This window comes from Thamnophis sirtalis, unplaced genomic scaffold (genome assembly GCF_051295495.1).
Source record: "Thamnophis sirtalis isolate CommonGarterSnake01/CBP01778 unplaced genomic scaffold, rThaSir2_p1.2 scaffold_1, whole genome shotgun sequence".
Taxonomy (NCBI): Eukaryota; Metazoa; Chordata; class Lepidosauria; order Squamata; family Natricidae; genus Thamnophis; species Thamnophis sirtalis.
The window spans coordinates 176,234,255-176,248,818 of record NW_028261381.1 but is presented as its reverse complement, the minus strand read 5'-3'; the positions used below and the strand labels follow the sequence as shown (position 1 = coordinate 176,248,818).

The 14,564-nt window shown below is 42.9% G+C and overlaps 1 protein-coding gene across 1 annotated transcript in view; it reads right to left on the bottom strand.

The window, feature by feature from the left end:
• MAP2K2 (mitogen-activated protein kinase kinase 2) overlaps positions 1-12,230 on the bottom strand; it is a 44,118-nt gene extending 31,888 nt beyond the window's left edge. Inside the window, exons 1-2 of the mRNA XM_014074129.2 lie at positions 11,928-12,230; positions 191-401 (exon numbers count right to left, since the gene is read on the bottom strand). Coding sequence (XP_013929604.1) covers positions 191-401; positions 11,928-12,019 — 303 coding nt within the window. The 5' untranslated portion in view covers positions 12,020-12,230. The remainder of the gene's footprint in view (positions 1-190; positions 402-11,927) is intronic.
• Positions 12,231-14,564: the final 2,334 nt, after the last annotated feature.

Here is a 14,564-nt window from a genome sequence, read left to right as displayed (position 1 = left end):
GCCCCAGCTGCCATATACGCAGAGGACTACCCGCATTTCTTTGAAAGCTCAATTCAAAAGTTGCAATTTGCATTCTTATTACTTTGGAAGTTTATTGCTTTGATGGTGTCCCTTCCTGATGTCATTGGCTGAATTCAGGCCCATGTTTGGAAAATGAGTTGCCCTTTTTCGCCCCCTTACCCGGTCTCACCTTCCGTGCCATAATTAGCCCTGAGGGTTTATGTTGTACTTTGGTGACCACCCCACCGTTGCCAGCTCCCAGTTCTGAAATCCTCTCAAAATCGTCGTCTTTCAGTTCTCCCACTTTGGCCTTCTGGGTGAGAAAAGCTTCCAGGCGTTTCTTCTGCTGCTCATCCAGCTCCAGTTCTTCCAGTTTTTTCTGGAGGTCAACAAGGTGTGCTCTAAGGGAAAAGCGGGTGAGAGACATCAGATCTACGTAATACACCACTAGTATGCAACGGAGTGAGGCCGCATTGGCCATTTACTACTATTTGCTAGTGAACTTAGAAGGCTGTTAGAATGACTTGTAGCAAAATCACCTGGCTCCCCGTTTCGCAAGTTTATATACAGGTAGTCCTCAACTTATGACTAAAATTGAGTCCAAAATTTTGGTTCTTAAGTGAGGAATTTGTTAAGTGAGTTTTGCCCCATTTTACGACTTTCCTCTTCACATTTGTTAAGTGAATCACTGCAGTTGTTAAACTAGTAACACAGTTGTTAAGTGAATTTGGTTTCCCCATTGACCTTGCTTGTCAGAAGGACGCAAAAGGGGATCACGTGACCCTGGGATACTGCGGCCGTCATAAATGTGAGTCAATTGCCAAGCTTCTGAATGTAAATCACGTGACCATGGGGGTGGCTGCACTGGTTGTAAGTGTGAAAAATGGTCTTAAGTCATTTTTTTCAGTGCCATTGTATCTTCTAACAATCACTAAGCAAACTGTTGTAATTTGAGAACTACCTGTACAGTTAGTCCTTGACTTATAACCATTAAGTAACCGTTTTTTCACACTTAAGACCATTGTAGCATCCCCATGGTCACAGGATCAAAATTCAGGTGCTTGGCAACTGACTCATATTTATGATGTCCCTAGGACACTTGATCTCCTTTTTTGACCTTCTGACAAGCTAAAGCAATAGGGAAGCCAAATTCACTTTAAAACCATGTTACTAATTTAACTGAGTGGTGCCCTTAACAATGGTGGCAAGAAAGGTGGTAAAATTGGGCAAAACTCACTTAACAATGGAAATTTTGGGCTCAATTGTAGTTCTACCTGTATGGAAGACTGTTCAGTATTTTCATGGTTCTGTGCTAGGTGGAATTCTAATATTCAGTTGGCTACGAGGAATGCCTATTTTCTCAATCTCCTATTTTCTCAATCTAAACAAGAAATTCTCCAAGCCGACTAAACAAAATGTTGAAAGGTTTTCCAAATATATATTGTCAGTTTTATTTTTTTTTAAATTCCATTTGACTTTTTAATGTACTGTACATTGGGATTATTTTCCTTTTTTCTTCTTGGTGCTTTTAACAATCCCCTTCTAAACACCTCAATCTTGCCTATTTCATCTCACTGATAGCAGCTTCTTCCAAATCCTTCTAACTCAGGTTAAGCGGTGTTGAGGGAAGGATTAACATCATTATTCATTTTTTAAACTGTTGTAATCTGCACAATGGGTTTTTGAATTACGCAGACTTTAAAATCTGTAAATAAAGAGATGGTCACACTTCATAGGGATAAAACTAAAAATCTCCAGTTTCTGGACTCTTAACCCTTTATTCAGGGACTCATTCACTCAACAGACAACTCACAGACAAAGCTTGACTAACTCAATCTCTTTGATGCAGGCAAGAATGAAGTCTTATATGCAAACAACATTTGAGTACTATAGTACACAAGTATCAAAAACCTGTATAGGTCTATGTTCCAGGAAAAAAAACTTATTTTTTTCCTCTCACGTTTCCATATCAATGGTTATTTGAGGTATCTACTGTTGACCCCAGAAGATACCTAAGCTATGTTAACATAAAGGTTCTCTTCAACATGGGAACAACTGGGTTAAGCTGTACTCTTGAAACCAAAATGTCTTAATATTAAACCCCTCCAAGTCTATAAATAATTAGGAGTTTCTCCTGTGGAAATGCCCACTTTGTGGAGTCTTTATTATCTCAGCTCAGTGCAAGTTTTACATTTACTGTATCTGCAATTTTATGCATATTTATTCAAAATAAATCGATCAGAATTGAGAGTTGCTATTTTTAAATAGGAGTCCATTGACTTGTCAATTTTAAATTTTTTTGTTTTATTTTAGAAGACAGGGGGCAGTCCATTTGGATAAGGGGAAAATATTCCTTTAGGAAAAAGAGAAAAACTGAACCAAGCTTTTTTTTTTTTAAGAAAAAAGAAAAAATGGAAATACGAGAGGACAGACAATAAATTCTGTATCCTGGTGTTTCCCAGTTACCAGCTCTTAAGTTTCAGAAGTTCCTTAAGTTCCTCTCTTCCCATTTAAAATATGTCCTGTTTAAAGCATCTGAGTCCATAAGTACTTTTATAAAACATTGAAAATCTTTTATAGATGTTTTGCTGAAAATGGACACAAATAAACTGGTGATTTGGGGGATTGCTAATTAAAAGAAGTTACATACTGTATATACTCAAGTATAAGCCTAGTTTTTCAGCCCACTTTTTGGGCTGAAAAAAGCCGCCTCGGCTTATACTCGAGTCAGTGAAAAATTTGCCCGAAATGGAGGAGAAAAAGGGGCGGGGCCATGCCGCTGGGTGACACTCGTGAATGGCCCGGTGCCCCTGTGGGTTTCCCCTCCCTCTGTGTCAGTTTTCCGCGCAGCGCACACCGCACCATCCCCCCCTCCTCACGTTCTAATGTAATGCAGGGCTGTCTTACGATTCCCCTTCCTCCCCCTCCTGCCGCTCTGCAACGATGTCCCACCTCCTCCTTGTTATGGCAAGCAGCCACATAGCGATGTCCCACCTCCTCTGGTACAGTGATCCAATGATAGGAATCACTGTGCTGTGTGTCATAGGAGGCGGGACATCGCTCCCGCGGCTGCACGGGACATCATCATCACAGCGGGACATCAGCATCATGAGGTGAGTGAAGTATTTCATTGAATACACCGCTAGTTTACTGTTTTTCTTTGAAATAAATATTCAAAAACATTATTGGTATCTATTTTTATTTTTGAAATTTACCGGTAGCTGCTGCATTTCCCACCCTAGGCTTATACTCGAGTCAATAACTTTTCCAGTTTTTTGTGGTAAAATTAGGTGCCTCGGCTTATATTCGGGTCGGCCTATACTCGAGTATATACGGTACGTGCAGGAAGGAGAGATAGCTCTAAAGCCATGATGGTGAACCTGTGGCACGCAGAGCCCTCTCTGTGGACATGCGCGCTGTCGCCAGCTGGCCAGCGCACATGCATGCGACGAAACCCGGAACTGCAGCTGGTTGCCGCATCCATGCGCACTGATCAGCTGCTATCTTCTGGGTTTTGGTGCTCCGGCGCGTGCACACACACACACATACACTCCTGTTTTGGCACCGTGCCAAAAAGGTTAGCCACCCTTGCTCTAAAGGGTGGGATAAAAATTTGTAATTGTTGTAATGAAGATTGGAAGTGGCTCTAATTTTTCTTTTCCTCTCCTGTTTCTTTCTCTTCTATAGTCTCCACTTTTTATAATTTGTTCTTAGTTATCTTCTAATTAAGCAAAATCTTTCAACAAAAATGACAAAAGTATCTAAAGCGGGCACAGTTTTCCTTGTGCATTGTTTCTGCTGCTTTTCTTTTCTTTTTTTCCCTACAGTTGATTCCTCTTCCACACACAATTAATTTTCCTTACATTTTATTCATACACCTTTAGCAGTCTTTGAACACTACTCTTCCTTTGATCTGAATCCCAGTGCTTATAGCAGTTATTTTGCTATAATAGTCTCCATTACTAATATGTACATGTAATTTCCTGATCTATTTACACAGCTCTTGAAAGGACACACTATATAGTCAGCTACCCCTTCATCAAGCTGCTGATTTTCTGCAAAACTGCAGCATTTCCACCAGTCTATCTCAGTTTCTTTAAGTATCACTGCTCCTTATTTTATAGTCTCCCCCCCCGCCAATTCATCATTCTCTCCTCCAAATATACTCAACAGATACTATTTTTTTTCACTTGGTTTCCCGTGAAAATCAATCAGTTCATTAAAAAAAAAAAAAACAATCCCCAATCTATTAAATTTCCATCCCATTTGCAGGCGATGGACCTCTGGCATACATCATAAATGTGTGGGACTGAAGTCCCAAGTTCAAATCTCTATTCAGGCATCTTACCACTCATAAAGATCACAGACCATGAGTCTCACACAGTAGTCCTTAACTTACAACAGTTCATTTAGTGACCATTTGAAGTTACAACAGCACTGAAAAAGGTGACTCATAGTTTTTCACATGACCGTTGCAGCATTGTCACAATCACGTGATCAAAATCCAGCCGCTCATATTTATGATAGCTGCCGTGTCCTGAGTCATGTGATATTGCGACTCTCTAAGCAAAGTCAATGGGGAAGCCAGATTCATTTAACAACTCTGTTACTAACAACTGCAATGATTCACTTAACAATTATGGCAATAAAGGTCGTAAAATGGGGCAAAACTCACTTAACAAATATCTTGCTTAACAACAGAAATTTTGGAGTTAGTTGTGGTCCTAACCCGAGAACTACCTGTATGTTGAATGTTTCTTAGGTTGTTGAGATATGACACTGAATTTGGACAACACTATGAACAACAAAGAACATTTTAATAGTATGCTATGCAAATCCAGTGAGGATGTCTTTCTATGCTTCAGTGTGTCACGGAGTAACTCATGGCTAAATTAATGAGGGATAAGCAGGTTATGCAAATACACCATAATTATACTTGAGCGTAAGGGCGAGTTATGTGAGAGACACACACACACATTAGGTTTTAAGCTCTCTGAACAGAGATTTCCATAAACAGTAAAATACTAAAATTAATGTACACACAAACATATACTGCATATTCTGAATTTTTAGCTTAGATGGCGTATGATTTTTGTGAAAGTGCCTTGTGTACCCTCACAAACTAATTGCCACGAGGGACAACCAATTCCCAAAATGGCTGTAGCTAGTTATAGATTGCAGTTAAAAACAGCACAAGAATCTGAATAGATGGTGGTCCTAGTTAGTCATTTTCACATTCCCAACTGTTCAAAGTTGTTACAGGAATAGCATTAGAGTGAAAACCATTGGGGGGGGGGGGGAGAAAGAGAGAGAGAATGCCATTACAGCAATAGTACCCTGAACCCCTTGGATAAAACTATGTAATAAGAATTATTGCTATTCAGTTCTTTTATTATTGGCTTTAAACTACTGCTCATCTTTCCACATAATTTCTCTACTCGATACCCTCAATTCTTCCTAATTTCCTTTCCCTACTACATTATATGTACTCCATTTTTTAAATATTTTATGGCGCACACCCATTTTCCGGACTAATACTGATTCTCACTCTCCAACATTCATTTCTAAATTATCAATTGTACAGAAGCAGATTAATGAATTATTTAACTTAACATGGGTCACTACCATACTAATATAGATCATAAGAAAAACTTTTGCTGTATCGGAGAAGAGACCCTCTCAGTGTCGCATCCTATATGGATTAGGGGCCAACCACACACGTTTCTGGAAGCTAAAAATACAGGGAGGAGACTGTTCTTTTCCATTGTCACTTCTCGGCAGCTGGTAATTATTCAAGCCTGTGAATCTTGATATTATTCCACTACAAAATCAATAGCATTCTACCAATAATTTGGATTTCCAATTTCATGTAGTCCATGAATGTCCAACCTTGGCAAGTTTAAAACTTATGGACTCCTCAGCCAGCATAGGGAATTCTGGGAATTAAAGTCCACAGGTCTTAAAATTATCAAAGTTGGATGTCCCTGAGCTAATTGTTTTTAAAAATAATCTAAATGGGCGGGTGGGCGGAGCCTGCCGCTGCTGCCACTATCAGTTCAGCTGAACTGGGGAGAACCAGCAGAATACCACCTCTGGTACATATACATACGGACACTCTTCTATTATTTTTTATTTATTTTAAATAACATTCTACACAAAATTCCATGCAGTTTCAAAGAATGCCTCTTCCTTCCATCAGTAATAGGGCAAAATGCTTATGTTTGTCAACACTTTCTAAAAATGTAGAAATCTATATCTATTAATGTAAATATGAAGTTATGCAACCTCTAAACACTGTACTTTTAATAGCATCACTTAGAAAAATTAATCAGTGGAACAACCTGCCTCCAGAAGTTGTGAATGCTCCAACACTGGAAGTGTTTTTAAGAAGAGATTGGACAACCACTTGTTTGAAATGGAATAGGGCTTCCTGTCTGAGCAGGGGGTTGGACTAGAAAACCTCCAAGGTCCCTTCCAATTCTATTATTCTGTATTATATTCTGTATTCATCCATTCTTTTTGATAATTGCCCACATTTCTATATAGGCTTCATCCTTTACATGGATAACATCTCTCATTACAATTATTCCTTTCCAGGTCATTGACAGTTGTTCCTCACCTCAATAATTAACAACACTTCAACATTTATGAAAAATAACATTTCATCACAAATCATTCCACAAGTGAAGTCCTGAATGTCATTGCTGTCAGCCCAACCTTCATTTCTATTCTTACAGATCTCTTCAGTCCACACCTCACTATGGACCTTTTCAAGACTAAAACCTTAAGCACACTTTCTTGGAAGTGTGGCCCATTGGATTAGAAAGTCAGCTTCGAAATAAATATGCAAAGTATTATTATTTAAACACCCAACACACTCTTTCTTCTGCCTTCCCAGTCATTACTTTGCCAGTCCATTCTTCCTCTTACACTGTATCAGTACTTCAATTATAATAAATCATTTCCCCAGTTCTTGTTTTGTAATATTTGTAAAATGCATTTTAAATATTGCTTTAATGCCTCATTTTATCTGAACAAGCATGGTCTGGAAGAACATTTCACTTATTAAGGGGCTTGAAGAATAACATGCCATATAAAATAGGCTGAAGGAAAAATAAAAACAATCTTTTAAAACTAGGTTATTCCAACCAGCTTTTCAGCCTTTAAAGAATGAACTATTGCTTCTCAGGCATAACATTAAATTGGAATAGTGAAACCAGAATTTATTTGGAGAGAATTTTCCCAAGATTATTTTAAATTTAAATACTTTAAATTCTTCCTGCCAGTACTCCAACCTGATCAACCAAAGGAGGTCCTACAGTCTGGTTCTACTTTACGATAACATCTCTATTATCTGTCAAACATGATAGGAAGCATTCCATTCTCCAACATTTGTTCATCAGGAATTACAACTTGACTTCACCCACAACTTTGGTTGATTACACTATAGACTGAGAAAGGGAAGGTAGAGATGCTGTTTTCTTTCAAGAGATGTATCCAGCACAATCTTCCTCCTCCCTTAATTACCAAATATTCAGCCCGCCAGTATGATGATAAAATGACTTGTTTTCATTGGTTTTTAAATGAACTGTTATTTGATTTTTTTTAAATCTTTTCACCAGGTCTAGGAGGATATTGCATCCCTTCTCTCAGTCCAAGTTCTTCACAGAATATAGAATAATAGGGCTGGAAGGGACCTTGGGTCGTCTAGTCCAACCCTCCTGCCTATGACAAGAGATCCTATACCAATGATGGTGAACCTATGGCACACATGCCACAGGTGGTACGCGGAGTCATTTGTCAGGGAACGTGAAGCGCTGCCCTGTCCAGTTCATCCTTTTTTAAAGCCATTTTTGCCCTCCCCAGGTTCCAGAGGCTTTATAGGAGCCTGGGGAGGGTGAAAAGAGCCCCCCCCCCTTGAGGCCCTCCGGAGGCTTCATGAGCTTCCCTGAACCCTCCGGAGCACAAAAAAACAGGCCTACGGGCAAACCGGAAGTTCAGGAACGGACTTCCAGTTTGCTCAGAGGGTCGTTTTGACTGCTCTGGAGGCTTCAGGGAAGCCTCCTGAATGTCCCTGAAGCCTCTGGAGGGCTTCGGGGGAGGGGGGGAGGCTGTTTCTATAAAGCCTATAAAGCCTCTGGAGCATGGGGAGGGCGAAAAAAAGCATGCAAAAAATGGGGGGAGCACCTGTAGTGTGCGCATGCGCACTGGGGGATCGCACATTGCATTATGGGTGTGGCACGCCTGCACATGAAAGCCCCTCCACTCCCCGCACATGGCACGTGAGCCAAAAAAGGTAAACCATCGCTGTCCTATATCTATAGGCCAGCGATGGCAAACCTTTTTTCGCTCCAGGGCCATAAGCGGGAGAAACGCAGGGGGGTCGTGCGCGGGTCGTGCACACCCGTAATGCAATATGCAACCCACCTCAGAGTGCATGTGTGCATGACAGGCGCTCCCCACCCCTAGTTTCTGCATGCTTTTTTCGCCCTCCCCAAGTTCCATAGGAGCCTGGGGAGAGCAAAAACAGCCTCCCCTGCCCCCTGGAGGCTTCAGGAGCTTCCTTGAAGACTCCAGAGGACTAAAAACGGCCCTACAAACAAACCCGAAGTCCGTTCCTGAACATCCAGTTTGCCTGTAGGGCTGGTTTTTTGCGCTCCGGAGGCTTCAGGTAAGCTCCTGAAGCCTCCGGTGGTCTTTTGGGGGGGGGGCAGGGGAAGCTGTTTTCGCCCTCCTCAGGCTCCTATAAAGTCTCTGGAGCCTGGGGAGGGTGAAAATGGCTTTAAAAAAGGTTGAACTCAGTTTGCCAGTGCGTGCATGCACGCTGGCCAGCTGACAGGGCAACACCTTGCATGCCCTGACAAATGGCTCCGCATGCCACCTGTGCCAGGTGTGCCATAGGTTCACCATCCCGGCTATAGGTGATCCTATTGTCTAGGAGATCCTATATATCATTCTAGTCCCAGAGGGGTCCTTGGTGGTTTTCTTGCAGACATTTTATGATCCAAGCTAGGTAACATCATTCAATGCTAGAAGGGAGTGAGGTTTATGGATGGAGAAGGAGGTGGGGAGGACGATGGCTGTGGGTTGCTTAGTGCTCTCTGAGCTTGGTGGCTTTCTTGCAAGTATTTCATGACCCAACTAAGTAACATCAGCAATGCCAGAAGAGAGCTGGGGTTGAGGAGTGGAGAAGAAGGAGAAGGGGAAGGAGCAAAAGGAGGGCAGCTGTGGGATCCTCGGTGCTCTCTGAGCTTGGTGGCTTTCTTGCAGATGTCTCATGACCCAAACCAGGTAACACCATCAGTACCAGTCCATTTATTTATCCCACTTTGACTCCTGAAACATCTGCAAGCAAACCACCATCCTCAGAGCCCCCTCCCACCCCGAGGACCCCTCATTTCAACCCTGAGCTACAAATATTCTCCTTTATTGGCATCCTGAGCCTTCTCAGGGCAGAACCTGACCTTATTCCTCTTTCTCACGGGGCGCATCCTAATGCCTCCATCCCCGCCACACACACATACCCCCAATCCTTTCTCCACCCTTTCCTGGACTTAACTAGTTTCTATCCTTGGCACAACTACAATCACTAGTTTTTCTTTTTCTTTCTTTCTCCCCTCCCCCACAATTACTTGCATAGTGGTTATTCTTTATACTCTTTATGTTGTTTGTATTTTCTTTCTCATGGATTGCACCAGTGAAGCTAAAACCAATTTTGTTGTATACATGATGTACAATGACAATAAAAGTTGGTTGGGTTCTGCAACCCAACAAGACAGACACAGACTTCAGAGGATAATCAGAACTGCAGAAAAAAACAATTGCTAGCAACCTGCCTTCCTTTGAGGACCTGTACACTGCATGAGTAAAAAGCAAGGGCTGTAAAAACATCTACAGACCCCTCACATCCTGGACATAAATTGTTTTAACTCCTACCCTCAAAACGACGCTATAGCATTGCACACCAAGACAACTAGACACAAGAACAGTTTTTTTCTGAACGCCATCACTCTGCCAAACAAATAATTCCCTCATCACTGTCAAAACATTCACTAAGGCTACATTACTATTACTATTAGTCTTCTCATTGTTCCTATCACCCATCTGCTCCCACTTATGACTGCAGGACTGTTAACTTTGTTGCTTGTATCATTATGATTTATATTGATATGGATTTTTCCCGATTGCTTATTTCTACCCTATGACTATCATTAAGTGTTGTACCTTATGGTTCTTGATGAAGGTATCTTGTCTTTTTATGTACACTGAAAGCATATGCGCCAAGGACTTGTGTGTCCAATCACACTCGCCCAATAAAGAATTCTATTCTATTCCTTCCTTCCTATTACTATTAGTCTTCTCCTCATTCCTATCAACCATCTCCTCTCACTTATGATTGCAGGACTATAACTTTGTGATTTGTACCCTCATAATCTATATTGATATTGTTTCCCGATTGCTTATTTGCACCTGATAACTATAATTAAGTGTTGTACCTTATGATTCTTGACAGAATGCATCTTGTCTTTTTATGTATAATGAGAGCATATGCGCCAAGGACTTGTGGTGTCCAATCACATTTGGCCAATAAAGAATTATATTCTATTATATCTTTTTTCATTCTTTTCTCTCCCCACCCCTAATTATTTGCATAGGGATTATTCTTTACACTATTTATGTTGTTTGCATTTTTTTTTGGTCATGGATTTTACACCAGTGAGGCTAGAACCAATTTCGTTGTATACATGGAATGCGCTACCAGACTCCGTTATGTCCTCAAAACTAGTTTAATAGAAAGAAGGACTAGGGGAGACATGATAGCAGTGTTTTAATATCTCAGGGGTTGCCACAAAGAAGAGGGAGTCAAACTATTCTCCAAGGCACCTGAGGGTAGAACAAGAAGCAATGGGTGGAAACTAATCAAGGAGAGAAGCAACTTAGAACTGAGGAGAAATTTCCTGACGGTGAGAACAATTAATCAGTGGGACAGAAGTTGCCTCCAGAAGTTGTGAATGCCCCAACACTGGAAGTCTTTAAGAAGATGTTGGATAGCCATTTGTCTGGAACGGAATAGGGTTTCCTGCCTAGGCAGGGGGTTGGACTAGAAGACCTCCAAGGTCCCTTCCAACTCTGCTATTGTATAAGATTGTATAAACCCCACAGCTTCAACCTTAAAACTGTCTACCGTGGACCTCCCTCTATTCCTAATAGGTCCGTGAAGGGGTGGGGATGCATAAGAGCACCAGCGTGCCCTCCGTCCCTGTCCTACTGTCCCTATTTATTTGTAACCATTTCCTTTGTTCTTATTCATGTTTCTGCTTATTTGTACCCTCTGACTATCCCTAAGCGTTGTATCTTTTTATTCTTGGTGAATGTATTTTATTTTCCTTTTATGTCCACTGAGAGCATCTGCACCAAAGACAAATTCCTTGTGTGTCCAAACACACTTGGCCAATAAAAGAATTCTATTCTATTCTATGCTTACTCTTATTCCTGTTGTCTTGTACATGAGTGACAAACCAAATAAATACAATACGATGACAATAAAAGCTATTCTGTATTGAAGGCGAATGAAGTCTCTCTCCACCACCACCAGCCCGGTTCCTCCCAGCCACCCACCCACCCCGCCTCGGGCTCTGCCTTTTGGGGCTTCACTTTGAAGGAAGACCGATGCCCCCCACCCCACCCCAATCCAGCCAAACAATCTCCCCGTGTTCGTGGCTTGGGATGCTGCTTCTCCGAGGACCGACGGGCAGCCACCGTCCCCTCACCGCGGTCCCACACATTTACCTCAGCCCCGAGGAATGATTTACCTCAGACCCTTTCCATGAGGAAAATCCTCTTTCCGCCCCCCCTCCGCTCGCCCTTCCCCTAAGCTTTCCCCTCAGACCCATCTCCGACCCTCGCTCGACCCCCCCCCCACTCACTCGGAGCCGTCGCCCTCGGTGGGGCTGGGTCCCTCAGCGATGGTCGGGGTGATGTTGAGGGCCGGCGGCACCAGTTTCCTTTTAGCCGGCATGGCAGCGGCGGAGGACGGCGTTCCCGGTTGCGGCTTTTTAGCGAGGGACCCGCCTCAGAAGAAGCAGCAGCAACAGCAGCGGCGACGGCGTCGTCGTCATCGCCCGGCTTGGCCGCCCTAAGCGAGGCCGAGGCTGCGCGCGAGGCCTACCCAAAAAAAAAGGGGGAAAAAAAAAAGAAACCACCCTGAGGGGAACGCGAAGAAGGCGAGAGGAGGAGAAGAAGGAGGGGGGCGTGGCCGAAGCGCGAGAGCGGGCGCGAGGCAGAAGGGGCAAAAAAAAAAAAAAAGTCTCCGCCCAACCAACTCTCCGCCCCTCGATTGGCGGAGACTCTCGACGCCACCTCGCGATTGGTCGGCTCTCCCGCGAGGGGAGGGGAGGCAGGCGCGCTCGCGCGAAAGCCCTTCTCTCGATTGGCCGGGCGCTGGAAAAGGAGCCGGCCAGGGATGCTCGCGCCCGACTTGCTAGGGAAAGAGCTTCACCCTCGCGATTGGCCGAACGGCTTTAAAAGAAGTGAGAGATAGGCGTCGAGTTGAAGAGACGCATGCGCAGAAAGCGGGGAAGGGGGGGGAAAACGGAGGAGAAAGGAGTCTCGCGAGAATAGACCTCAGAGAGTTTCCCCCCCTCCACCTGAAAGCAAGGCTGACCCCAACAGCCGCAGGAAAGGTTGGCGCATGCGCAGGGCGAGTGGAGGCGCGAGCAGGGAAAAGAGGCGGGAAAGGTGGTGCTCTTTTTTTTTTGGGCGCGAGGGCGGCAGCTCGTCAGTTGAAGCCGACCCTGAGGCGAGATAATGGTTTCTGTTGCTGGCTTCCCGTGCTGTGGACAAATGTCAAAGAGGACATTTGTTTTTAAAACTCTCGTCAAAACCAAGGGTTAGACTAAACCCGCTCTTGGCCTTGGTTTTGGCTTCCAGAGAAATGCTTCATGAGGAAATCTAGAAACTGAGTCATGGCAACTGGTTTTCTTTTTCGGTTTGAGACGTTTGGCTGCTTACCCTTCTTAATCATGAGGGAATGTTCCCAGGGAAGATACTCCCGGTTGGGCTTCATATAGAAAAAGGTATGTGCTGAGGTTGCATTATCGCTCCCATTTCTTACTCAACCTGGATGCTGAAATGGTCATGAGGAAGCTTGATCTGGAAGAATCAAAAATGGGCGGAAAGGTGGGTGGAAGAAACGTCAACAATCTTCGATGTGCTGATGATTGAACCCGTCTCAGAAATCAAAAGACAGCCTGGAATATGTGCTCAAGAAAATCAAAGAAGAAAGTGAGAATTGTGGTTTCTTCCTGAATATCAAAAAGACTGTGGTCATGGCCATTGCAAGGAAGGGGAACATCAAAATAGAAATGGATGGTGAAGAGAAAGAGTGTCTGGAAAAATTAACTTTCCTAGCATCAACATAGCTCAAAATGGTGAATGTAGGGTCATGTGGTTTCCATTTTGTGATCTCAGGTGGCTTCCAAAAAGCATAGTCGGGGGCTAACCTGATTTGTTTAATGACTGATTCACTTAACCACTGCAGTGGCCTGTTTAACAATCATGGCAAAAAAGGTCATAAAATCTGGCATGATATATTTAACAGTTGCCTTGCTTAACCACTGAAATTCTGGTCCCAATTGTGATTAAGTTGAAGACTTCCTGTATACTGAGTATGCTGATCATTAATGCAAACTTCCAGTTCTAGCCAATCAGATGCTGTTGAGGAACTGACCAGCTGCCTGGAAATGGTGTGGTTCTAGAAGAGGAGGAATTGGCTTTAACTCAACCCTTACAAGACAGAATCACTCTGGGTTTTTGCCACCACCACAACCCCTTTTCTGAGTATAATGATAATGTCATCTTTGATCCCTCCCGGACCTTGGAAGGAAAAGGAGAAAGGAGATGCTATATGTTCAAGTAGGCTTTAGAAAAGGCCAAAGAACAAGAGATGTTGTTGCTCGTATGAGCTGGATAATTCAGAAAATCAAAGAATATAAATCTACAATAACTGATGTGACTGAATCAGAATTGGATTCATGCCGGCAGTGTTTATTTCAGTGACTTTATGAAAGCAAAGGCTGGAATTAGAAAAAGGGTAAAAAGGGTAAAAATTCACATTTGATTTTTAAGTATTGAAGACTTTTAAGAATAATACAGTTATCCATGGAAACAAACAGGGAACAAATCAATCCAGGGTTCTCAGATGCCCAGGCTCAAATTATTGAAACCTAACTCTCTTGAAAGTTAATAACAGCGGGAAAGATGAAAAGGAAAACAAAGGAGGAAACTAGCCAGAAGGTTGATGGACTTGATTATAGCAGTACTGAGTGCACCATTTGAGAAAACCTGAAGGCCTATTTGGGGACAGTTCTTGGAAAATGTTTGTCTAGGTCAGGGGTGTCAAACTGATGGCCTGTGAGCTGGATGCGTCATGCACAGGCCACGCCTACCCCAGCTCCACAAAGGCAAAAAATGTCACAATACATCATGATATGTACCATGATATCAATGTGATGCAGCAAGTTTGACACCCATGGTCTAGGTGGTCATTAAAAATTGACATCAAT